The 26,005-nt window shown below is 36.8% G+C and overlaps 1 protein-coding gene across 1 annotated transcript; it reads left to right on the top strand.

The window, feature by feature from the left end:
* On the top strand, window positions 1–25,800 carry LOC139971806 (probable tubulin polyglutamylase ttll-15). Its single transcript, XM_071978554.1, has 13 exons — window positions 1–266; window positions 891–1,140; window positions 2,013–2,168; window positions 2,867–2,986; window positions 9,859–9,934; window positions 10,702–10,940; window positions 11,618–11,696; window positions 15,330–15,438; window positions 16,038–16,104; window positions 17,156–17,283; window positions 17,793–17,889; window positions 24,360–24,473; window positions 25,642–25,800. The coding sequence occupies exons 2-13, from the start codon at window positions 937–939 to the stop codon at window positions 25,759–25,761; spliced, it is 1,509 nt and encodes a 502-aa protein (XP_071834655.1). The 5' UTR covers window positions 1–266; window positions 891–936; the 3' UTR covers window positions 25,762–25,800.
* Window positions 25,801–26,005: the final 205 nt, after the last annotated feature.

Genomic DNA, 26,005 nt, shown 5'->3' with positions numbered 1-26,005 from the left:
CAGGGTCAACATTGACTGCCTGTGTCAATAAGTCTCGCGAAACTGGATCTTGTTATAGTCAGTCAAGAGAAAGAAGAACAGTTTGCCAAAGTAGATTTTATAACTGCCGACAGAATATGCAGTAATACAGTATCCGGCCTAGTCGCTGTACACCACTTTCGCCAGGTGTCCTGTGGTGTACATACCTGTAATTTTCTTGTAAAATTGTCATTGGTAACCGAGGATGAATTTTCTCATCGTGTGATGGAAAACTCCGTGTAAAGAAGGTAAGCCGACAGATACTGAGGTACCGAGCCTATAGGCTACGCTAATGATCTTCTACCAACCAAACGATTTGGGTTCTGTTTGGTATTTTTATGGCATAAATGCCCCCCCAAAAATGTGCTGAGCTGATTTTTTCAGTTTCATATTGATGTGATAGACCTAGGCCATGTGAATTCACTATTATTAAAAACAAAACATCTTTCTTAAAGTTTGTACATTTTGTCATCTCTCTTTATTTGTAGCAAAAGTTCTGCTTTGTTGTTAGAATTGTCCATGTCTATCAATAGTTGGCACCCCTTCCCCTCCACTCCTTTGCAGAATGCGGACCATACCTAGGCCAACCTGCTATATCCATGGCTCTTAATCTCATGTATAGTAGCCTAGCCTATGCATTGAGAACCCTCAATGGGAGAGGTGGACCAAGGAGAGGGATACCATTCCATCGACCACAGAGAACATGTTTACATACAATGTTAAACTTACATAACTTTTGTGACAATTTTATGTGTGTTATTGGCTTTGTGTGATATTCAGTGTTCTCTGTGGTTCATTAAATGAAACAAACCAGAGAATTCATAATGTAGATGAATGAAATACACATTGTTCAATTTATCCTTGATTCACAGGTCCAATTCTTTGATTGATTTCTCTATGTAAAGACTCTGTTTAATAATGAGGATTTCAGGTCCTGCCAGTATTCTTTTCTCAGCACTTCTACTTGGTGTCCTGGTGACCTTGTGGAATATCTATGAGCTCTCTTTACTACAGAGACAGCATATGGATTTTCATAAAGATGAGTTTTCCATGAGTGATACTGTTCAAAGGAAAAGCACTTCTCACAGTGACAGCCCTGTATTCTGGATAAATGGCAAAAATGTGAGTATAGCCTACACTAATTTAACTGTAGCCAAGGGCCATATAGGGGTGCACAAAAACCAGGAGCCATCTTTTAATTAATTTACTACTGACAGTGAAGCCTTCTAGAACACATTTTTTTATTTAAAAATAAATGTACTTAAATCATAAGTGCGGTCCCATATTGTTGCATGATGCATAATTAGTTCTGCACATCAAAAGGATTAGTTCTAAAGTAGATTAAAGAAATCCAAATAGCTCTTAGATACACTCAAGTGACCCTTTGGTTAAACCAATGTGCCTATATCAACCAGAGCCCATATTTTTAAAAAGTCATCTGGTCCTAGAAACCCTGAATTCACATGTGGTTGTAGCATTATAAAATTGTTACTATTTGTGTCCATCACCCCCCCCCCCATGTTCACACTTTCACTTGACAAATTTAGAAGTATGTGACAAAGTGCATTCTTAGGCATATTTATACTATAAATTAGGTCTATAATTAGCTATTAATTAACTATCAAGTTAAGGTTGTGGTAATAAATGCACTTGATATTTTTATTTGGTTGAAAAGGGGTCTAGTTCTTCCCTGGCTGAGTGTAAAATACCCTCCATCTGAACCATTTTCCAAGAATGATGATGGAAGGTGGACCCCCCCACCCCCTCCCCCAATCCCCTTGTGCATGCCACTGGAAATACTATGAAATGAATGGTAATTAATCTTATAGTAAATTTTATATGTAGTACATATTCTTTTAAATGTAAAATTTTGTATCTGAGGGGTCTGGGATATTATCTTGGAGACCTCATCTTTTAATATATAGCTCTAACACTAAACATCGATGCATAAAACCCTTTATAAATAAATACAAAATTTTTCCTTCATTTCTCAGATCAACAAGGGTTACTTGGATCATGTGTTTGATATCTTTAAAAAGGTGGGCTACATACAGGGTGATAAAGATTCATCGTGGGATGTTCTATGGTCTCATGAATATCCATTCACACAGCTGCAGAGTGTTATAAGAAGCATGGAACCACATCAGAAGGTACAGCAATAATTTATGTATGTAATTTTTAATGCTTATTATGTACTCTGATCTCATGAATATCCATTCATAGAGCTACAGAGTGTTATTAATAGCATGGAACAACATCAGAAGGTACAGCAATAATTCATGGATGTAAGTTCAATGTTTTATTGTGTTCTCTGGTCTCATAAATATCCATTCATAGAGCTACAGAGTATTGTAAATATACTTGACACTAAGAATTGCCTCTATATTTTTTCCTCATTTGATTTTTCAGTAAGGTTTCAAACAGTTTTATTCATGTAACATCATCCTAGTATATTTAATACCAAAAAGAGATAGTTGTACTATTAATAAAATTTCCAACTAATACATGTATATATACCATACCATGATTGACATGTTAATGGTGTTCTCTGATTTCATGAATATCCATTCATAGAGCTACAAGGTGTCATTAATAGCATCGAACCACATCAGAAGGTACAGCAATAATTAATGTATGTAATGTTTAAAATACTTATTGTGTACTCTGACCTCATGAATATCCATTCATAGAGCTACAGAGTGTTATTAGTAGCATGGAACAACATCAGAAGGTACAGCAATAATTCATAGATGTAATGTTAAATGTTTATTTTGGTCTCTGGTCTACCATGCCATAATTTTCTTCACAATCATTTTTTGTGTTCTTTCTTTCTCTTTGATTTACATAGGTCAATCATTTCCCCGGGACCGGTTACATCACAAATAAAGTTTTCTTAGCGACATCGGACATCAAGTTCATCCCAAAGGCTTTCTCTTTGCCAGCTCAGAAGATCAAGTTTTTGGAAGAGGTAGATCAGTTCCAGTTTGATTTTTAATTAAGTTTACTATAAATCAATCCTCCCTAGATTGGAAATTAAAAAATTTAGTTATAATTTTGCAAAGAGATATTTGATGCATGGTAGACTCTTTGTCAAATTGCATGTTGTATCGCTGTACCTTCTTTGGGGTATCTTTTGCGTTCGGTCTAAAATTAACAAAATTATGAGTATTTCGTAAAATAAAGGTTAGTTATTATGCAAAACAAGACATCCTTCTAGAGTTTTTCACCAGATGAATGTAAAATTGAGTGAAAAATTAATGAATTTGATTCTATCCTCAATATTTTGTCTGATGGACACTGCTCATGTTAGTATAAAACACATTTAAAAGCAAGTTTAAAAATTTTAGACTTTTGTTTTAATTTGAAATGAATCTTTAATAGCTGAACAAATTAATGAGTTCCATTGTTCAGTCATTTTACTGTGGACTAGCAGTGAAATACAACTAAAAAAATAACATTTCAGGTTTGGCAAGATATCTGAGATACTGTAGTGATCAGAAGCAATCTAGCATTCATTGAATGTCTTTGAGTTTAAAAGTGCATCAAAGACAGTATTAACTATTAACAGTGACAATCATATACAAAGGGTTTCTTGGTAGGGAAGGGGTAGGGATGGCACGGGGTTGTTGATCCCTAAACACTGTTTAACCCTGTGAACTTTCTTTCATTTGGACTTTTGACCTCAATTGACCTTTGACCTCAACCCATAACAACTAAATCTGTCCTATTTTAATATATATCTCATAATTCTCTACATGTGGTTTAATGGCTTTTTCCTACACCTTGACAAGCAGGAATGGCTAAAAAAAAATAGATTTTTTGACCTTTGACATATGACATCATCAATCACACAGGCACGCGCTTACATGGTCAGGCACCAAACCACCAAGTTTGAACTTGATCTAACTTTTGTTCTAGGTGGAGTTGCGGCACACATTTTTTGCTCACTCACACACACTTCCTCACATTTCTGGTGTAGGGTGAAGTACAGTATCTCACCTCCCTATACATTACATGTAGGGAGATATGAGATCATAACATCAATAATGACAGATAAATAATATATTAATAAATCTGAATTAAATACCAACAATCATGTTTGGGCTGAGGTCATTTCTAAAACTCACAACAGTAATTTGGGGGGGGGGGTCTGTGAAGATTAATCATTATCTCCAGGATACTGTTGATGAAAATAGATTGATTCTAGCATATATAGTAGCTTGAATCTAGCATATATAGTAGCTTGAATCTAGCAAATATATAGTAGCTTGAATCTAGCAAATATATAGTAGCTTGAATCTAGCATATATAGCAGCTTGAATCTAGCATTTATAGTAGCTTGAATCTAGCTATATAGTAGCTTGAATCTAGCAAATACATAGTAGCTTGAATCTAGCATATATAGTAGCTTGAATCTAGCAAATATATAGTAGCTTGAATCTAGCATATGTAGCAGCTTGAATCTAGCATATATAGTAGCTTGAATCTAGCATATATGTAGTAGCTTGGATCTAGCATATATCATAACTTGAATCTAGCATATATAGTAGCTTGAATCTAGCATATATAGTAGCTTGAATCTAGCTATATAGTAGCTTGGATCTAGCACATATATAGTAGCTTGAATCTAGTTTATATATTAGCTTGAATCTAGCATATATAGTAGCTTGAATCTAGCATATATAGTAGCTTGGATCTAGCATATATTAGCTTGAATCTAGCATATGTATAGTAGCTTGGATCTAGCATATATCATAACTTGAATCTAGGATATATAGTAGCTTGAATCTAGCATATATAGTAGCTTGGATCTAGCATATATTAGCTTGAATCTAGCATATGTATAGTAGCTTGGATCTAGCATATATTGTAGCTTGAATCTATCTAGCTTGAATCTATTCATATAGTAGCTTGAATCTAGCATATAGTATATATAGTAGCTTGAGTCTAGCATATATATAGTAGTGCTTATATGTTTATTTTATGAGGTAACAAGTTTTCTCAAAGCATTAACTGGTGCTGTTGCTGAGTGGATAAAGGTGGTGGCATTTTAAGCAATGACGCTTAGCAATCAGGAGGTTCAAAGTTCGATACCCGGCCAGGTCTTAGTAAAGTGGGTTTTTTCATCCCAGAGCAATCCATGGTTTTCCCATCTGAAATGACTTTCTAAATTGAAAAGATTCTAAATTTGAGTTAAAATGTTGAATTGGAAGCCACCCGACATGTCAGTTGTAATCCATAAGCCCTTGCGAGTTTCTCCTACATTTGTGGTCGCTTAAGTGGCCTAAAAGTAAAGTTCTGATTATAATTAATATTATTATTAAAACATTTAAAACATTAATGCAACAAATAAAAGTCAATGCATTTATGCTGTAGGCTTTTTTTGGTTCTAAAAATCCAAATGTAATAAAAATGAAAACCATTTTTTTATAAATGTCCTGTGGCAGAATGTCAAATACAGGTAGCAAAGTTTTCTGCAACATTGGATAAAAAAACACATTCTGAGAAAATGTAACTTCATCATTATGAAGATTCCAAGCTTTAATAATTAACTGAACTTGTATAATTTATAGCTGTCAACAATAGAGTGCAATTTACATCAGATTGTTAATCGAGCCGAAAATGTCTTTCTTTACTCAAGAAGATGTTCATCGGTGGAGAGAAATAGAACATTCATGCTAAAAGATTGCATAAAATGATTAAAGAAACTTATAATTCAGAGAATAGCAAAGCTATTCAGTTTACGAATAATGTTGAACTGAACCTCATTTCAATGAGAGAATCAGCAACAAGATAATTATTTGGAAATTATGAAGAAACATTTTTGAAGAAGATTTATCATAATGACATATTACAGTCTATCTACTTTTGTTCATTTTACATCGGAGGTTTTATTTTTGTAAAGAATAAAGTCACCTTCAAAACAACAACATTGAGATTGTGGGGGGGGTTGCAGGTGGGAGGGAGGGTGGGGACAGGATTAGAGCATTGCTCATATTCAATAAAATTATAGCTAAATGGTGGCAGCATGTCCACTTGCAAATTGTTGGGGATCCATGGTCCACAAAACCCTGATTTACAGCTAGATGCAAAAAGATATTCAAATGAGGTTTTACCAAGCATTGTGTAATGTATTTGTCAAGATACAAATATAAAGTAATATTTTTTGTCACTACACAGTCCCTTAAACTCTGAAAGAGCCAGAAAAAGACCCATGGTCACCCCCCTCTGAAGAAACGACTTCTTTGATAGTCTTTATTGGAGATCAAATGTAATCCATTTGTTAAATGTCGAAATGTTTAAGATATATCCAAAGTTTAGCATGCAACATTTGTCAAAACCACAATATGTGTTTTTCATTTTTTTTTTAAATCTAGCAGATATCAACAACCTTCCCATAATAGTATCACTGAGTGAACATTCTATAATTGTTTTCTCTCTTTCTTTCTTTCTTATATTCATGCTAAAAAATATCTTATTAGTCACAATACATTTCTTTCATAATGTGTTTGACAATTTATTGGCTGCAGCCATATTAGTTCAAATTTTGTGTATAACGAATCATGAATTTGAGCCAAGCCTACTGTACATTGCTATGTTATGTAAAGCTTCCCAACACCAAACACCAAAGTTTCAATAGATATGCTATTTTACACCTGACATGATAATTTACATATCATGTGAATCTGTAAAACTGTTCCGATTGTTGTGCCAACACCTCCAGTGAACACCCTGCAGCCTTTTGAGAAAATCGTCTTTCTCAAAACTATAGATATGATATTTTGCACCTGACATTATAATTTATATAGAATGTGGTCTGTACAACTGTTCCAACTGTTGTGTCAACACCTCCCTTGAACACCCAGCCCTTTTGAGAAAATTGTCACTCTTAAAACTATCACCTTGAAAGTTGTCCTAAAGGCGTTACTGCAGACTTAAGTTAATGCCGGCCTTTAAAATATTAGCTTTCCGTAGAACTCCAAGATTGTGATACTTATATACTAATTTGTGTGTACACAAGTGCAAGTTATAATGTGCGAGTGTGTGTGTGTGTGTTTGCATTACTTTATGAATTCCTACCAGTGGGAGTGGTCTTCTCTCTTCAACTCAATCATTTCTTCAAGGCCATTTCGTCTCATATAGTAGTTTTCCAAATATATTTTCCTTTAATACCAAAGTTTTGGAAACAAATGAAGCTTTTTAATGAATAACATATATGTGGAGTGCATGTTTGCCTTATACAGTGCCTGTATGTGCAAACAATATCAGTAGAAATTTATTTTTGGTAAATTCAAAACATAATTTTTTTGTCTCCTTTTGAGTCCCCTGCCTTATCTCTTTCTGGGATCCTGGGTTGTTCAGAGATAGAAAAACGCTTCCAGAGCACATTTGACTTTACTTCTCCAATTTGACAATCTAGCAGTATGTTCTCACAGACACAAAAGCAGAACCACTTAACCCAACAAAAAACTAAGTCATCATTTTTTGTTCTGTGTGTTCGTAAATATTCCCTTCCATCAAGTTATAGATTTCTCTCCACTTCATATTTACTGAAATATACTTCAAATACTGGCAAGTGTGTGATGCTGACTCTGTCATGTGATCTGGGGCAGTGTAAACACAAAGAGTTCTCACTAGCCAACAGATGTCAAGGCCATGGACTACTTTAATCAGACCAGTAAAACCATGGAAGGCCAAAAATGAAATTTGAAGTAGCTCACAGTTCTAAAATGATCATATTCTGTTTCCATTCTGTCAAAATTACAAGTGTGAAATCAGAAATGGATCCGTTTCTACCAAGGTTGTATCTGATCTGTTGAAAGTGTCTGATGCAATATTGTAAATGCTGACTATTTGCATCACTTTGAGCTGCAATTTGCATTTTGAAATGGTCGCTATCTTGTGGTACCTACCATAATGAAATGTTAAGGGAAAACATTACGTACCTGAAAATATTGCCATATTGTCTCAGTTTGGAAAGGATTTTTCTGGTGACAAAACAATGTTTAAATTTATTTTGATGAGCCAAAAAAAATCCACACTGCTAGTTGAAAACCCCATCTCAGTATCTTACCCCTAACTTGAGATATGATTGATTGAATATAAGGTTGACTTCAACTACTCCAGAAAGTAGGAACACGGTAATGGGACTGTGATGTCATCTGAGCAAATACTTTTCAAAAAGCCTAACCTCTAGAGGCTACTATAATATTCCTGTTAGGCTGTTAATTTATCTATTTAATCCTGATACACTTGTTTGCTAAGATGTCAGAGTTATCTGTTCATAGAATTTCATCAAAATATATCTCTTCTCTTTTTTTCTTCTTAAAATGTTCTTTTCGTCTGTTGATAAATTGTCGAACATTATGATGAAAAACAACAACATTTTCCAGCTGATTTGCTTTGATGACTTCATCCATTCTATTGTGTTCCCCTGCACTTATCAAATATCCTACATTTTGAAAAATTCATATGTTTGTAATAAAGATGCTATGAGGATATGGTCTTCCCATATAACTGTAGTCAGAACATTTTTTTTTAGCAATTTAGGCTATTAGGCAATCAACTTCAGCAACTGTATAAAAAATCCTTTTAAGTCGACCAAAATCTTACAAGGAGTGATGAAATAAAGCAAAGATGCTAAAGGTCTTACTATGAATCTTTAAAATATTACATTAATATTAAAAAAATTATATAAAAAGACTATTGGTTTAAGCTGTTTATCAGTTGATCGGTAGCATCAGATAAATGGTTGTACAGACATCTACTATTTAGTGGTATTCGATTATCTGTGAATAATATATATTGAATGTTTAAAAATTTACAATCCAGCTCAAAAGTCTCTGTTAAGTGACACTTACAATTTGTCACTCTCTGTCAGTGACCATGCTCGACCTTCGACGAAGAGTTTAGGATTATCTGATTGTTTGATCCATCAAAAATAAAAGTAGTTAAGAAAGATGAAAATGGGTTATTAACCAGAAAATTTTGAAACAATAATATTGCATTACGTCTTTCAGACGAGAAGTTCTGTATTAGATGATGGATTAAAATAAATTGATGATAAACTAATAGCCGTTAAATTTAAATGGACAGAATCAGACACATTTTTCTAGCTACATTTGAGGGGTACATTGTTTTTTTTTTCTGAATTGGATAGAAAGTTTTAGCAAACATGATAAACTAGGAGTAGCAGGATGGATGTAACCACTTAGACCTCATTGTAACTAAATTGAGAGGTAGGCCTGCATATAATTATGTGTAAGCACCACATAACTTGGTCAAATTGAGGTACACTTACAACACACACACTTCAGCTTCAAAGCAGTCAATTGAGCCTGGACTGTGTTTTGTAGACTGGGTTTTTTCACAAATATGAATAGAATTCGATGAAACTTAGAAATTCTGTAAAATATGTCTTTCATCCGGTTTACCTGGGAGACATGGCTCTCTCACCAATCTGTGTCAACTGTCATATCATTACAGCAAGCTCATGGAAATGTGTGCAAACCTAAGATCCAATAAGGCACATATTTACAGAAGGTTGTTGATGGTATTGTAACACAGTTATTTTAAACACACCAAATAGAATATGAGCAAAAGTGTTACAAAAATTGTCATCAGGGATGAATATCAGTAATGCCCCCTTCCATCTCTTATCCTCCCCCCCCCCTTCCCGAACCCTTCTTGAAAAGGAGACGTTCTCTGTTTGCTCAGAAGGAACAGTGAAGAAGAAACCCATGTTGCTGTAAGGTGATTGGTTCATTTCACCTGACTGAACTATATACTTCAGTTGCCATTTTCGTGTTTAACGAGTGTTCTTTATTCGTTTATTTGTAGGCCAGTCAGAATCCTGAGAAACTTTGGGTCCAGAAAAGTAGTTCTCACCGAGGCATCCAGGTGAAACCGGTAAAGGGTGAGTTGCAATAACCGTTCCTTCCCTGTGATACATTCTGCACTCCACGTGTATCTGTCTCAGATTTCCCATTATTGCATTTCCATTAATAACTAATGTAGCACTGTAAGCTCCCCCACCCCCCCTCCCCCACACCCCCCTCTAATACTGGATACCCTAGCTCAAGCAAAACTGTGTGTCATTCCATTTCATATATAAACATACACATTCGTGCATATACAAGCATATACATACTTTGTACATGTGTTTATATACAGGACATTAGAAAAACATGACAGTGTTTATTGAGGCTAGTAAGCTTGAAAGGAAAGTTAAGAGAAGTAAATGTAGCAACTTGCTGGTATGGAAAACAAAAGCATCAGACTTTTTAATTGAACATTTGTAAATTTGGCCGGCAACTCTGGTCGTGAATAATTAATTCATAAATGTTTCACTTATTACTCATGGTGAAAAGTGCTTATTTAATCTCAATGGGGGGGGGTGGGTGGGTGGGAGGGGTTGGGAGGTTCAAGGCTCAGGCTGTATGGGAAGGGTTACCAGTACTTTTGAAACAGACCTAAACTATTGTGCAGCCATCGCTTCTCTCTTTTGCAAGTATTAGTTCCCCCTCCCCACCCCCAACGGCACAACCCACCACTGCAACTGGCTAAGGCAATAAACCTATAGATACACTTTACTTTATGATCTAAACGCAATTTCTCTACAAATAAGATATGATCATTTGAGTTGCCTAAACCATCTTTATTTTCTTTGTTCTCCTTTTTTAGAGCTGGATCTTAACCAGCAGGACACCTTCGTTCAGGAATACATCCGAAATCCATACCTCATAGACGGAAGAAAATTTGACATTGGAATCTACGCTACGCTTACGTCAGTGAATCCCCTGAGGGTCTATATCTTACACGACGATCTGCTGGTCAGATTCTGTCCCAAAGACTACAATCCTATCGACTTCAAGGATGTCAACAAATACGTGGTCGGAGATGACTACACTCCCGTGTGGGAGGTAAGCGCTTGCTTGCACTTTGTAGTTTCACCTGGTCAGAACAACTTCTTTTTATAAACTGAAACTTTTGTGTCACTGGTCATTGGTCAACTCACTTTGCACCAACTGTATGAGCAAGTATGACTGTCTAATTTGTGTTAGGATAAAGGTTCAGTATTGTATAAATACTGTCCGTATGATTGCTTTGAATCTTGACATGAATGTACTGTACAGAGTGGTATTAGCACTAAGAAGTTATCCCAACTAGCTGATTGGTTTATATTGTGAATATATGAATATTCAGTGTATTGCTAATGCATTATGCACTACAACAGTTAGGCTTAATTGTTAGGATATATCCTACAGAAAGTTATATTTCTGTGAACAAAAGAACACATATCCTCCACGAATAAGAACATTACCTATGGATATATCGTAACCCGAGGATATGGATAATTGGATGAATATGTGTTGGCATTCCTATCTAACATCTTGTAAACTAATTTCCGTTTCTATTGTTTTGTCTTTTCCATTCCTTTTTCTCTTTTTCTTTTATTTTATTTCATCTCTCTTTCATGCAAATTGCCATTGATTATTCGATTAAAGTCATCTTTTTGGACCTTTAATGAACTTTGAAGACCTGTTGGCAAACTTTTCTTGCACCTTTTCTTCTCTCACTTCTCTCTCCCTTTGTCCAGATGCCCTCTTTGAAGAAATATTACACAGAACATTACATGAGCTTCAAGGAGACTTTGAATAGCTACTTGAAAAGTGAAGGTACGGTTACATTTACTCTGTGCCTCTTTAGTATGTACAGGCCCATTAAAACTTACTGTATCTATGATAGAATAGTGAGAAAAAAAAACTAAATAAGTTTCAAATTATTGTGGAATTGCCTTGAAGGGAGCTGCATTATGTCAGGGCCCTCTGATTTGTGTGGTTAACATATTAACACCTTACACAGAGGCAAAACAATACCATTCCCTTGTTTCTGCTTTGAAGTTTCGTAAATGACATTAATGTCCTAAAACTACGGACTTGCGATCTAAGGATGGCAGGTCCAAGTTCTAATCAGATCATTACGACGTGTCTTTGGGCAAGGCACTTTATCTTAATAGCCTCTCTTGACCCAGGTGTGTAAATGGGAACCTGCCACTAAGGTAAGTTGTAAATATTGGTTGTGTGTACTGCTTTGTGGCTGTCCCCTTTGGGAATTCCATCAGAGGACATGTAGATGTGGCAAACTTTAGTGCCCCCGGAGCGACCGTTTTGAATTGTGCACACTTGGGTGTGTGAGTGCCACAAGTTACCAATGACCGGTGGTGAAATGTTGTAAGGTCGTTTGTGTGAGACGACCCTTGCCTTGGTACAAGACCGTAAACTTTCAACTTTGACTGTAACTTTAAAGACAGCTGAGATTCAAGTTTCTAACTACCAGACCATAAATGCAGTGATACTTGTTTGATGATGTTTAAATTTGTTGGCCTTCAGATGTCATAATACACTGTGTTAAAAAGCATCACTGCCTAGCTCTCCTTCACACTTAAAATCCATTTGGCAATATCATTTTGATTGGTTGGGGGAGTCCCAGATACCTTCAATCACTAAAAACTCACCGCCCAGTGTCCTAATAAATTTTGAAGTTTTTTCACGTAAATATTCTTATTTTAGGGCCATATGTTGTTACTGAGATAAAAATGTATACAAAAGACCTCATTGTGAACACATACTGACCTCTCCTTCTCTCCCCCCCCCACCCCCTCCATTTTCACACACATGCTCACACCCACACACATCTATTAAGAACTTGGGGCATTCTGGTGTTGAACTATCTGTCATGAGGGCTGTTAAACAATTAGTAAATTCTGTGCAAACTTTCAAAAAGTCTGGAGAAAAAAAACATTTCACAATTTCCGTCCAAAGGTTGTCGATTTGCAACCATGTTCAAGCTTGAAACAGTAGTCTATGATTTGCTCTCAAAATGAGATTTACCTAAAAGAAATTTTTGCCATCGATTGTAACAAATGTTTGATATCAAAGTCCATCAGTGGTGCAGTTTATTACCTGCTTTGACTGAAGCCAGTAATATAGGTTTCAAAATTGAGAATAACAGCGAGAGAGCGAGAGAGTAAAAACAAATTTATTGTTTCTGAGTCGATGCATGTAACTAATATTAAAATTTTATTTTAACTTAAATTTTTTTTTTTTCCTTATTTGAGATTGAATCTCAAAGCTTAACAAGAGGGCATTACCGTAGAGTAACAGTGTCGACAAAGAAACTTCACAATACAATCCCACGACCTGCTTTAAAAATGTATATATAAAAAGGGGAAGAGAGAGAAAATTCCTACGAGGGGATATTTAACATCTACCAGATCAAGGGAGAGCAACGGATCCTTATCTAATAATCCTGTCGTAATAATTGTTAAAATTTACAACTTGATGTCCAATGAAGTTTGATAAGTGCAAAGTTCGGTTAGCAAGGGAAATAATCTGCTTGCAGTTAAACATTTCACGATATGCTTTTATTCGCATTAATCTTGCCAGTAATCACATCATAATGTTTCACAGGGATAACCTTAGTGTTTGGAAGTTACATTGTAAGACAAGAAAAAAAACAAAAAGAAAAAAACATCTCGCCAAGCTATGGTATAGTAGCTAGCATAAAATGCCACAGTGACTTAATGTAGCCTTGCAGTTTTCGGTTAAAAGAGTAAAGGATGCCACGGCCCTCACATCAAGATTGAAAATAAACAACCGTAAATCACCGAACCATGCTGCCGTCACATATTCGCCGATGCATTCGAATGTTTCACTGTCATGGGAGGAGGCGATAGGTCGTAAATCATTTTTTAGAGAGGGATGGAAGGAGTGATTTTATGTTGCCGGATATGTCCGGTGGAAGTGTTTCAACATTTTTTATTTGTAGGATATGAAACTTATTCTGTTGCTTGTTGCAGGAGATGGGTTAAAGTCAAAGTCCTACTCGATTCTTTTACTCGCAATGGCAAGTTTTCAAATTGGCATATCGTCGACTTGTTTGCTTTCGTTGTCGTCCGCAGGGTTTTAACTCAGTTGTGGAGTGCTTTGTCTCGTGTGAACATTTTTTTTTTTTCATTTGGAATAGTTAGTTGGAAAATGTAAGTTACAAAGAGTAGCGTGCAATGATATCGCTACAGCTAAAAATTTGACGGATCACATCATCTGAATTCGTTCCGTCACGAAAATTCATTACCGACGATACGAGTGCTCTGAAGCAGGACATGACACTACAGTATAGAAAAAATTGTCCCAACTGGGTGGTTTATTATAGCAACTATTGAATATTCATTATATATAACTATATTGAAACTACCTAGCAGCTATTGACTATTCATTTCTCATATATAAACTGAGTCATAATAGCAACTATTGAATATTCATTTTTCTATATCTATATAAATTGATATTACCTAGCAGCTATTGAATATTCATTTCTCATGTCTATACTGAGTTTATAATAGCACCTATTGAATATTCATTGTTTTATATCTATATTGATATCACCTAGCAGCTATTGAATATTCATTTCTCATCCCATACTGAGTCATAATAGCAGCTATTGAATATTCATTTTTTATATATCTATATTGATATTACCTAGTAGCTATTGACTATTAAATTTTCAGGTCTATCAAACACCTTATTTTCATAGAAAGGCTTAATTGTTATGATTTATCCCAATAAGAAGTGCATTTCTGTGAAAAAAGAACACACGGTCCTGCGTACACATCCTTCAAAGACTAGAATATTTGCTATGTATATTCCCTAGCCAGGGTGTGGATATTTGGGCATAAGTAAAGCTATACTCACATTGTATAAGTTGACACTAGTATGAACCTGACATTAATGTTCTTGTGAAAAAATTTATGCCTATTTTTTTCTCTCTGCAAGTCATCAATCTTGTCCTGATTTGTTTGTTACTGCGAATAAACTGGAATGAGGTAAAAGGCTATTTTTGTCCCCTTCAGAGAGGAGATGAATAGGGGTTGGGGAAGGGGAGGATTGAATAACTACTGTAAATTATTGTTTCGTTAAATTCTGTTGTGCTTTCAATAGGAAATAAAACAATTCCAAACAACATTAATACTTTGGCTCTGAGGTCAAAGGTTTGTTGACAAAGATAGAGCTTGTGGCAGGAGTTGTTGCCTGAATATTGATTAAAATTAACCAAAAAATTTGTAAGTTTTTTTTCTTTTTTTTCTTTCTTTCAACTTTTTGACTTTGTGCCAATCCAAATATAGCTCCTTGAAACACTTATAGATCTCACACGACTGTCTCCAGTATGAATTGTTCCAGTAATTAATGTATAAATATTACAGTGATATTTCAATAACTCCAATAAATCTTCCTCTCATCTCGAATTGTTAGGTGAAGATCCAAATATAATACAAAGACAGATCTACGAAGCGATCGCCGGTGTTTTTTTGAGTAAACATTCGAACTTGATCAAATCGATGGAAAAGATGACGAACAAGAGGTGAGTTTTCAATATCATGCTTGCTTTGTTTGGGGGGGGGTTGTTTTCCAGTTGGTGTTCGTATGTAAGACATTTCAGTCACTGATGATGGGTGGGGGGATGGAGGTAGGAAAGGGGGGGGGACAGTAGGGGTTGGTAGTTTTGACATTCCAGTGACTGTTTTTCAATTGGATATCACCACAGCTGCTATGGCTTACTTTCAAATATCATTTCTGTAATACTTTTGATGTACTTGCAACCAACATGATTGGTACTATACATGGAATCCATCACAGGGAGGGAGGAAGGGGGGTGACAGAAGGGTTTGGTAGTTTTGACCTTCCAGTGACTGTTTTTCAATTGGATATCACCACAGCAGGCTGCTATGGCTTCTTTAAAACATCATTTCTGTGATACTTTTGAAGTACTTGCAACCTGCAAATGATTGGTACTATACATGGAATCCATCGCATCCTTCCTAAAAGAGTGATTTGTCTTCATGAGCGATCAACTGAAATTGAAGGACAGTGTTTGTTATCTTCCAATTTTTGTTACCTAGCAACCCATATGAGAATGCTCTCTACTTTTTTAAGCTTTATCTCATCTCATCCCTCTCTTAGGTCTTTCTTTGAACTGATGAGATGTGACTTTGTTTTGGACGAAGATCTCAATCTCTATTTGATGGAGGTGAGAGATTGCTTGTGTGGCTCCTCTCGGTAGAAATAATGTTTATCTCTTTGGAGTTTTAAACTCGGGGGAAATGGGGAGGGGATCATATTATGGATGCTATAGTCCCACTTTTTGTGGCTATTGGCTTAACTATGATGGTTATTATTAGAGGTTAAAGCAATAAGGGAAAAGAACCATAAAAGCATTTCAGGGGGCTATGTGATGGGAGGTATCATTTCAGTCGCTTCTGTTGAAGAAATTCTCTGGAATAGTGCATTAGCAAAATGTTATGAGATATTATTTGTATAGTGAGGAACTGGTGGGATGATTTTAGAGGGCTAGGGTCAGGGGTCATTAAAGCTATATATCAATTTGTAACTATATATTTATTTATCTCTGTAACCATGTAGTTAGTTCTCTGTAACCGTGTATTTAGTAGTCTATAAATTTTGCATTTCATTTTGAAGATATGCATTGTGTATTTATGTAACCATGATGTGAAATATACAAGTGCATTAAGTTTGTAGCTATATGAAATTAGCCTATAAGTTAACAACAACCTCATACAGTACATTACAATGTAATGTGATCCAATACAATACAATACAAATATTACAATACAATAGAAACAATACCATACTATGCATGAAATGCAATACAATGCTATGCATACAGTACAATATAATACAATAGAAACAATACAATGCATGAAATACAATAGAATACTATGCATATAGTACAATATATTACAAAACAATAGAAACAATACAATACGTAGAATACAATTGAAACAATACAATACAAACAATACAAAAGAAACGATACAATACATGATACAGTACAATGTGATACTATTACGATGCAATACAGTTTGTTACCAAGAGACACGTATTAGATTCATTTTTAAAAACAAAACCTCTCTAAGACTTCGTAACACAGTACATTACAATACATACAACATAAAACAAAACAACGCAAAACAATACAATACAGTACCATTTTGCTACATGTTATCTATAACAAACATGGATATTACATCTTCCTCCGTATTTCATCATTTTTATATCAGGTGAATATGTCTCCCAATCTATCATCGGCTCATTTCGATGGTAATAAACATCTGTACGAACAGGTGATTTATAACACGCTGAGCGTGGCCGGTGTCGCTAGGAATGTTCCCTTCAGTCTCAAGGGGAGGTAAGTCATGAATAGAGGACCTACTCTTCCATGGTTTCTAAAGTCACTTTCTATTCTATGAGTGCTCACCAAAGCAAGCTCTCTGAGTTTTTGAATGCTGCCATCACTGATAATATACTTTGCCTAGCTGCACTACATTGCACTATACTGTATGTTGAATAGCAAAGTTTGTATTTTAAGTTACTGACTTCTCTTAAAACTCAAAGTACCATTTCACTTTATTCTTGTATTTCCTGTGTGTTTTCTCCAATTGTTTATGTTTACTTTTACACACTTCAAATAGAAATACATGGCCAGTTTTGTAGAAACCACGTTCAGAGACGTTAGAAATTCTTTCCTCTTTCGTTTTTTTCTGCTTCCTAAAAATATTCTGGCTTCTAATTTAATTTCTTTTGGGGGGTTTTGACAGCAACATTCATTTTTCTTGTTGTCTATTGTACATTTATCTAAATAAATTCATAAAGTATCTGTACTTTTGCAATTTTCATGTCTTGCCTTTGTGTTTACAGACAATCTCATATGAATGACTTTCAAGTAAGCGATAGAGAGGTGGCTGTCCAAATGGAAGAATGTTCTAGTCAGGCCTGTCAAGTTTGTGGCGAAGAGGTGAGTTGCCTGCATTTATCATAACTAGAACATTACCTAGTATACTGTTATCATTGCTGAAGAGGTGAGTTGCCTGCATTTATCAAAACTAGAGAATTACATAGTTTTGTTATCATTGCTGAAGAGGTGAGTTGCCTGCATTTATGAAAACTAGAGAATTACATAGTTTGTTATCGTTGCTGTAGAGGTGAATTGCCTGCATTTTTCATAACTAGAACATAACCTACACTCTCATCGTTGCTATGCATATACTGCAAGGGTATGTCATGAGTAATATACAGCAATATGCTAAAACAACCACCAGCTAGCCATCTCTGGCTTTTCCCTATTTCTATAGTTTAAAACTCATGACTTTCTCAAAATGATGCCAGCTAAGCCAAATGCAGGTCGTCATCATGGCATCAAGCGCAAATATCGGCTGTCAGCTGCAAATCACAACGTACCATCAGGTAACTTTATTTGCATATGCAAGTAGTCAACAACTGTTCGATATCAACCATGTTTCCAAGGTTGGCAGGAGATTTAAATATCAGTGTGTTTGCACTCTAGCTCTATTTATGAATAGCGCCATCTATTAACTGTAGATGCTTTGTAAACAAGTTTACACAGCAGTATAGGAAAGTTATTTAAGTTTTGCTTGAAGTGTGCAACTATGTACAGTCATGTGATGCTTATTTAGAATGACTTCAGGCAGACGTTTAGACTTGATGTGTAATAATACAAGATAAAAAAGAAACTTTTGAGTGTTGGTATTTTGCTATAAGCTGTTTAAGTGTATATTCAGCTTGAAATTGTGCTCTTATCTCAGGAAATCGGTACGGTACCGTTGTGGGACACAGCAAAGTTTCTATGTTGGGTTTAAGAAGTAACAAACTTGGGGAGTTTCAAGAGTAGTTAGATTATTTTTAGCAAGTTACTTAGATCTCTCTATTTAGATTGAGCGGTTAATATCCTGATATTGTATTTACAGATGGCTTCAACAGAATGATGCAATTTGCTATCTTACATTGAAAATGCAAGCTGTGCATAGCATACCTCATTGGGTTATATAGTGATTTAGGAAACTGTTAAAGAATGTCTGTGAAATTTATTTGGACAACTCTCTGCGACAATTACTGTTTCCTGTATCATTAATCTTGGAAATTGCTAGCTACCACTGGTGAAATTTTACATCTCTCTCAAAGTAATTAGAATGATCCACATTTTCTTTAACTACCACAAAGTAATCGGAATCATACACTTTGACATAACCGCAACATATCTCAACTGGTCGTAATTATTAAAATTGTAAAAAAAAAAAATGTTCGGAAGGGAAGGGTGAATGAACGAGAAGGATGAAGTGAACCCAAAATACCACTTTCACTTCCTGTACAATAAGAAAGCAAGCTTTGAATGGCAATGTTTGTTTTATCATTTGTACGTTATAAAAAAGCTTTCGTTAATACTCAAACAATTATCTGACAGAGGGGTCATATTTTTTCTGTCAGACCAGCTGAATCAAGGAAAGTATTAACTGTTGTATCGCTGCAATGTCGATCACCTCTTTGCACGATTGAAATACCATTTTTATGTCCCCTTTCACCTCATGTTCATGCTCAAAGTGATGAAAGCCAACCAAATTGTTCCAACAACGTTGAATAATTCTCGGTCTTGCTCAGCCGTTTGCTTCGAATGCATCAAGTTCCTCAGAAAGTATAGCTCAGAGCTCTCATATTATTGGCCTTGTAAATATTGCCCAAAGTACAAAGGAAGCCTATACCTCAAGTGATTCCTCTTTTGTTAACAAGGTCATAGCGGTGTTTTGAATCTTGAATGCTGAAGAGATAGATTTGCTTCACTTTGCGTTCAGAAATGATCTTTGTAGCCTGCAGGAACGACGAGCATCCAAATGATAACAGTGGCAGTATAAGCTGATATTCGTTGTGTTGATGACTAGTGTTCAATCAGCGTATGATATATCATTTATAGATAATAGGAGACTGTCAGCCAAAAACAGTCAGTATTGATAGCCTGTCATAACACCCAGATTCATGTCCCTCATTGGCTGTTAGTAGTAATACATGGATTGTGACAGTCTCCCGGTATAACCATACTTCTGCTGTTCCTTTGTTAACATTAATAAAGTAACATAAGTCAGAATCAGAAAATTGAGACCTCAAATGTTTGGATTACATTGTCATTTTGGTTTGATTCCTTACCGAAGGTAGAAGGAATCTGTGTGTTGGTAATGGTGTGTTAGTATGTGTGTGTATCTGACACTTCCCTGTAAACACTGTGACTCAAATAGTTAATGTTGGATTAACTTCATACTTGGTATGTAGATATGTCTTTAATATTTAGTATAAGAACCCTATTGTTTTCTGTGAAGTTCAATGGTCATTTGGTGTCGACAGAGGTCAAAGTCCGAAAACTTTGTAAAACATGATAACTCAAAAAGTACATCTTTGTTGAACTTTATACATGGTTGGCAGATCCAACTTGGGTGAGTAAAGAACCCTATTAAAACTGGTGGAGGTCAAAGGTCATTTGCCGTCAACATTTGAGTCAAAGTCTGACAATCTTGTAAACACGATAACACGAGAAGTACATCTTCGTTGAACTTTATACTTAGTATGTAGATCCAGCTTGGTGAGTGCAAAAACCTGTCGAAATTGGTAGAGGTCAAAGGTCAAATGAGGTCAACAGGTGCCAAAGTCTGGAAACCCTTTAAACATGAAAACTCCAAAACTAAAGCTACAATTCACCTGTAAATGCTCCAATGCTATGATTTTCTTTTTGTGAACATAGTTTTGGGCAAATTCAATTCAGTTTGGTTTTGTGAAGGGGCTCTATAGGTCTTCAAGGAAACACATAAAGTCATCCAGGAAATGAAATCTGCTTCAATCTGTTGATAATATCTAACACACTCACTTTAACACACTTAGCAGGCCCTTATCAGTTTTCACCCTCTGAACTTCAAGGGATCAACAGGTTATCTCAAATGGTGAAAAATATTGTCTCAAGGGGTCAACAGATTATCTCAAATGGTCTCAAACTTGGCCATTTTCTCTATGGTTTATACTGGGTGACTTTTGCTTTGACAGTAGGTTGTGAAAATATTTCACAGTGTATAAAACAATGTCTTGTAGAGCTCAACTTCATTAAAATACAATTATTAAAGGGGTGCAAGATGGCAGAGCTGATTTACTAGTTCAAAATTTGTAAAATAAAATGTCTTTTCATTTCATACATCTATGTGTCTATATTACACAGAGGAAGACTGTTCTTTCTGGATATTGAAAAAAAATGAAATAAAACTGTTAGCAAACTGCTTATCCACTAGAGAGCCTGTGTAATAGAATGTGTAAAAGTAAGTTGGCCTGACGTTTCGATCCTAGCAGGATCTTCTTCAGAGGCTAAATGACAAGTTACAGTAACAGAGGGGACAAAAACACGCACAGAATACAGACAGGTTAATGAGCACGGTGAACACAATGAGATGGATGAAAGGGGATTATAAGTAGAAAGCAACAGGAGAAGAGGAGAGGAAGGAGATAAACTGTGGAGGGACAAAGAGAGGATTAAAGGCACAGGGTGAGGAATAAACTGGAGAGGGACAAAGACAGAAAGGTGTGAAGAAAAATGGAGGGGAAGAGAGCTGTGAGAGGAAGAGTGAAAGGGGGGGGGGGGAAGGGAGAAAGGGGAGAAGGAGTAGGGAACAGAGGAAAGTTAGTCATGTCCTTCCTGAATGTTCAGCCCATGAGGTTGAATGGTACGAAGGCGTTGCATCCAGAGCCTCTCTCTGCTGATACGTACTAGGTCAGGACGGCTACCTAAGGATTCAATCCCCTGTAGGGACATGTCGTAAATGGTATGGTTGGGAAGGTTAAAATGTTCTCCAACTGGGGTCTCAGTCTTCATGGTGTTGACTGTGGATCTGTGACCATAGAAACGCTTCTTGAGGGTGGTTTTGGTTTCGCCAACATACTGGATGCCGCAAATTCTACAAGAGATCAGATAGATGACATTGGTGGTAGTGCAAGTGATGTGACCCTTAGTCTTGTGTGTGAGTTGCATGCTGTGGCTGGTGATGGAATTGGATTCAACAATGTGGTGGCTGCAGACGATGCATCTCGAAGTACGATCACATTTGAAGGTACCATGCTGAATGGGTGTGGGGTTAGAAGTTAGAGGTGGAACAGCAGCACGTACAAGAAGGTCTCGTAGGTTGCGTGGTCGTCTGTAGGCGATGATGGGTTTTTCAGGGACGGCTCGTTGGAGTCTATCTGAAGTGAGGAGAATGTTGTGGTTGTTAGAGGTGATTTTCTGAAGGGGAGGAAGATTTGGGTGGAAAGTAACAACGAGGGGCAGCTTGTTGTCGCAATCTCGTCCCTTTTTGTCCTTCACTGCCAAAGTAGATGATCTGGAAAGGGAGCGGACTCTCTGAATGGCTTCACGCACCCTTCTGGCACTATGGCCCCTGGCAATAAGGTGTTTTTCCAAAGCATCTGTATGGCGAATGAAAGAGGAATTGTTAGAGCAAATGCGACGAAGACGTAGTGCTTGACTGTAGGCAATTCCAGACTTGCAGTGACGGGGATGGCAGCTTGAAGAATGGAGATACTGGTGTGTGTCTGTGGGCTTGGTGTATAAGTCTGTGGAGAGAGAACCGTGTTCCTTGCGAACAGTCACATCGAGAAAGTTAACCTGTTGGTGAGAGTAATCAGAGGTGAATTTGATGGTGCTGTGGAAAGAATTGATATGATTGATGAAGGTGAGCAGGCTATCCTCATCACTGGTCCAAATGAAGAAGATGTCATCGATGTAGCGCCACCAGATAAGGGGACGACAGGGAGCCGTACTGAGCATGCGTTCTTCAAGGCTAGACATAAACAGGCATGCATAGGAAGGAGCCATCCTGGTTCCCATGGCTGTCCCGTGTCTTTGAAGGTAATGCTTGTCCATGAACGTGAAGTTGTTTTTGGTGAGAACCTGTTGCATGAGAGCTTTGATGTCAGAGATGGGTGGACAAGGGTGGACCTTCTTAGACAGGGCTGCACACGTGGCTGCGATACCTTCAGCATGAGGGATGTTAGTGTACAGAGAAGTGACGTCGAAAGTACCGATGATGGCTGTACTGGGGATTTGGTTTTTGATATCTTCAAGTTTCCTGAGGAAATCTGGAGTGTCATGGATATAAGAATTAATCTGAGGAACAAGAGGTTTGATGAAGTGGTCCACAAACAAGGATATCTTCTCGGTGGGGGACCCATTGCCCGAGATGATAGGCCTACCAGGGTTACCAGGCTTGTGAATTTTGGGCAGGAGATAAAACCTGGCTGCCTTACAGTCTGTGGGAGAAAGGAAAGAAACAGCCTTCTTAGAGATCTGGTTCCGCTGGTACATATCAGTGATGGTCTGTTTTATCTGCTGGGAGAAAATATCTGTGGGATCAGAATCAAGAAGAGTGTAAATATCACTGTTGGAGAGATGACGCATGGCTTCCTTGATGTAATCCTGTCGATCCTGGATGACAACTGCAGAACCTTTGTCGGCTGGCTTGATGATAATGTCACTGCGAGACATCAGTGAGGAGAGTGCTGTTCGCTCATCTCTTGGAAGGTCCCTCTTGTCCCTCCCTTTGTCCCTCTCCAGTTTATTCCTCACCCTGTGCCTTTAATCCTCTCTTTGTCCCTCCACAGTTTATCTCCTTCCTCTCCTCTTCTCCTGTTGCTTTCTACTTATAATCCCCTTTCATCCATCTCATTGTGTTCACCGTGCTCATTAACCTGTCTGTATTCTGTGCGTGTTTTTGTCCCCTCTGTTACTGTAACTTGTCATTTAGCCTCTGAAGAAGATCCTGCTAGGATCGAAACGTCAGGCCAACTTACTTTTACACATTGAAAAAAAATGTGATTAAAATTCTATACTATAAAATCCTTACCAGTGAATGACATGGTTGATGCCACCAAGGGAATACTACTAATAAGAGCTGAAAACCTCTGATTTCACTTAATTCTTGGACAGATTTAACTTACTTGGTCTACAATAGTCAGTTATTTTGAATTTTGACCATATTGTATGGCAACTGGCTTCTGGTTTTTTTTTCCACCCTCCTTTATGTTACTCCATATTGATTTTTAGTAGATTATTTGTAATAAATGTTATGACATTTTCTAAAGGATAACTAGTGTTTGTCTAAAGGGAATGGTTATATGTTATAGACATTTAGAATTTATGCTTAGAGTTATTCTAACATAAATGATAATGTTTCTCATTCTGTTTTGTATGTGTAAAGGTAAGTGGGCATGACATTTTGATCCAAGCAGGATCTGCTTCAGAGGCTGAACGACAAGTAGCCTCTGATGAAGATCCTGCTAGGATCGAAACGTCTGGCCCACTTACTTGTACCCATTCTCTTACACAGGCTCTTTAATGGATAAGCACTTTGCTATCAGTTTTGTTTTATTTTGATTCTGTTTTGTACTCAGAAGTGTAAACTCTGTTTGAAGTGTATGACTGAAGAAGAGAAGTACATGTTGAAAGAGGCTTTCCTGGAGCATCACAATAGGAGGAGTACTAGGAGGGTGTACCCTGAACCAATGGTAAGATGCTAGATCTCTCATGAATATTCATAGACATGCTAACCAGCCCAAGACCTCAATTTTTGTTCATCTCTCAAGACAAGTTATAATATGGCAAGTTGCATTGCCTCAAGAAGCAATGTATTGCATGATACTACATGTGATGCAGTATTTCTCGGGTTAAGGTTAGGATCAATCCTAGGGGTTAACTCTAACCATTGGGTTTCCCCAGTCCACAAGATGCGTCACTCATTGGGCTTTATCATGCATGATGACATTGTTCGACATATTACACTGTGTACAAAACGGTTCTCTTGAGAAATACTGTCACTTGAGGATTGGCTGTAACCAGTCTGAATTTTCAGATTTATTTAGTCTGGATTTTGTGCGCACCTGCAATTTTTCGAAACAATGCCTGTCTGAGACAATGAAGCATCTTTAGTAGTATCCTGGCTTCTTATATCTTCAGACATGCAACTCCTACTTCCACATAACAATACACTGAATGTAAGAATAAGTAACCAAAAATCATAAATTATGACTAATTTACATTGGTGTATTATTACTGTCAGATCTCCCTTAGTGGAAGTAAAATATCCAAATGTTTGTGTTACAAAGATTTCTAGGATTAAATATACTAAATACCAAAATTTAGGTAAAGCTGTTGCAACTGATCATTAAGGGTTGAGTGAAAACATGTCATATAAAGCTGTATTTCTTCTAGTAAAGTTATTACATGTTAAAAGTACTGATTTTGTGTAGGAAATACTAATTTTCTTGGCCTCTTGTGTATGGAAAAAGTATTTTTCAAATTTGACGTCTCTGCTCATATACTAGAAATGGAAAGAATTGTAGATGGTTCCATCTTGGACCAGTGGTACGGTATCTTACAAATATTTAATTCTTTTATTTAAGAAAAAAGATACTGGTGAGACAAATTAAATGATGAAATTGGAGATGTATCTGTCCGATTGTTAACCTGAAAGTAATAAAGTGTAAAATCCTGAAGATTGGAACAAATTCTTGATGAGGAATCTAACATATTTCACATCTGATAATGAAGCCACTCAACTTGACTCAAAGAAGAGTCAGCACAAACTGATTTATATTTAAGGTGTTTTTGTTGCAGATTGTGTGGAAAAGTATTAAAAGACCTCTTTTCCTTTCCTATTAACTTTTATTCTCACAGACTCAGGAAGAGGCAAGGACTTTTAACAATGATGATGATTCAAGTCTGGGAAGAAATGATGGTCTAATGAGGGCGTGGTTTAGAGCCAAGTGCCTGGCCGATGCATCGTGGTGTCAGTGAGAGACCAGCAACTATGGGATGTGGGAGGGGGAGGGGAGGGGGTGAGGGGGAGGGGGAGGGAGGGGAAATGATGGTCTGATGAGGGCGTGGTTTAGAGCCAAGTGTTTGGCCAATGCATCGTGGTGTCAGTGAGAGACCAACGACCATGGGAGGGGGAGGAGGGGGAGGGGGATGCGGGGGGGGAATGGAAGGTATAATCTGGTGAAATCCACAGTACTACTTAGATCACCTTGAAGAATGTAGA

This window comes from Apostichopus japonicus, chromosome 8 (assembly GCF_037975245.1).
Source record: "Apostichopus japonicus isolate 1M-3 chromosome 8, ASM3797524v1, whole genome shotgun sequence".
In the NCBI taxonomy this organism is placed as follows: domain Eukaryota; kingdom Metazoa; phylum Echinodermata; class Holothuroidea; order Aspidochirotida; family Stichopodidae; genus Apostichopus; species Apostichopus japonicus.
Note: the sequence above shows the minus strand (reverse complement) of the source record. Positions and strands in the feature narration are given on the sequence as shown.

Bases quoted from the DNA above. Each gene is read 5' to 3' on its own strand.
- LOC139971806 (XM_071978554.1), top strand. From the start codon at position 937: ATGAGGATTTCAGGTCCTGCCAGTATTCTTTTCTCAGCACTTCTACTT. The intron at 1,141-2,012 runs GTGAGTATAGCC...TTCATTTCTCAG, and splicing joins TCTGGATAAATGGCAAAAAT to ATCAACAAGGGTTACTTGGA. The intron at 16,105-17,155 runs GTGAGAGATTGC...TTTTTATATCAG, and splicing joins TCAATCTCTATTTGATGGAG to GTGAATATGTCTCCCAATCT.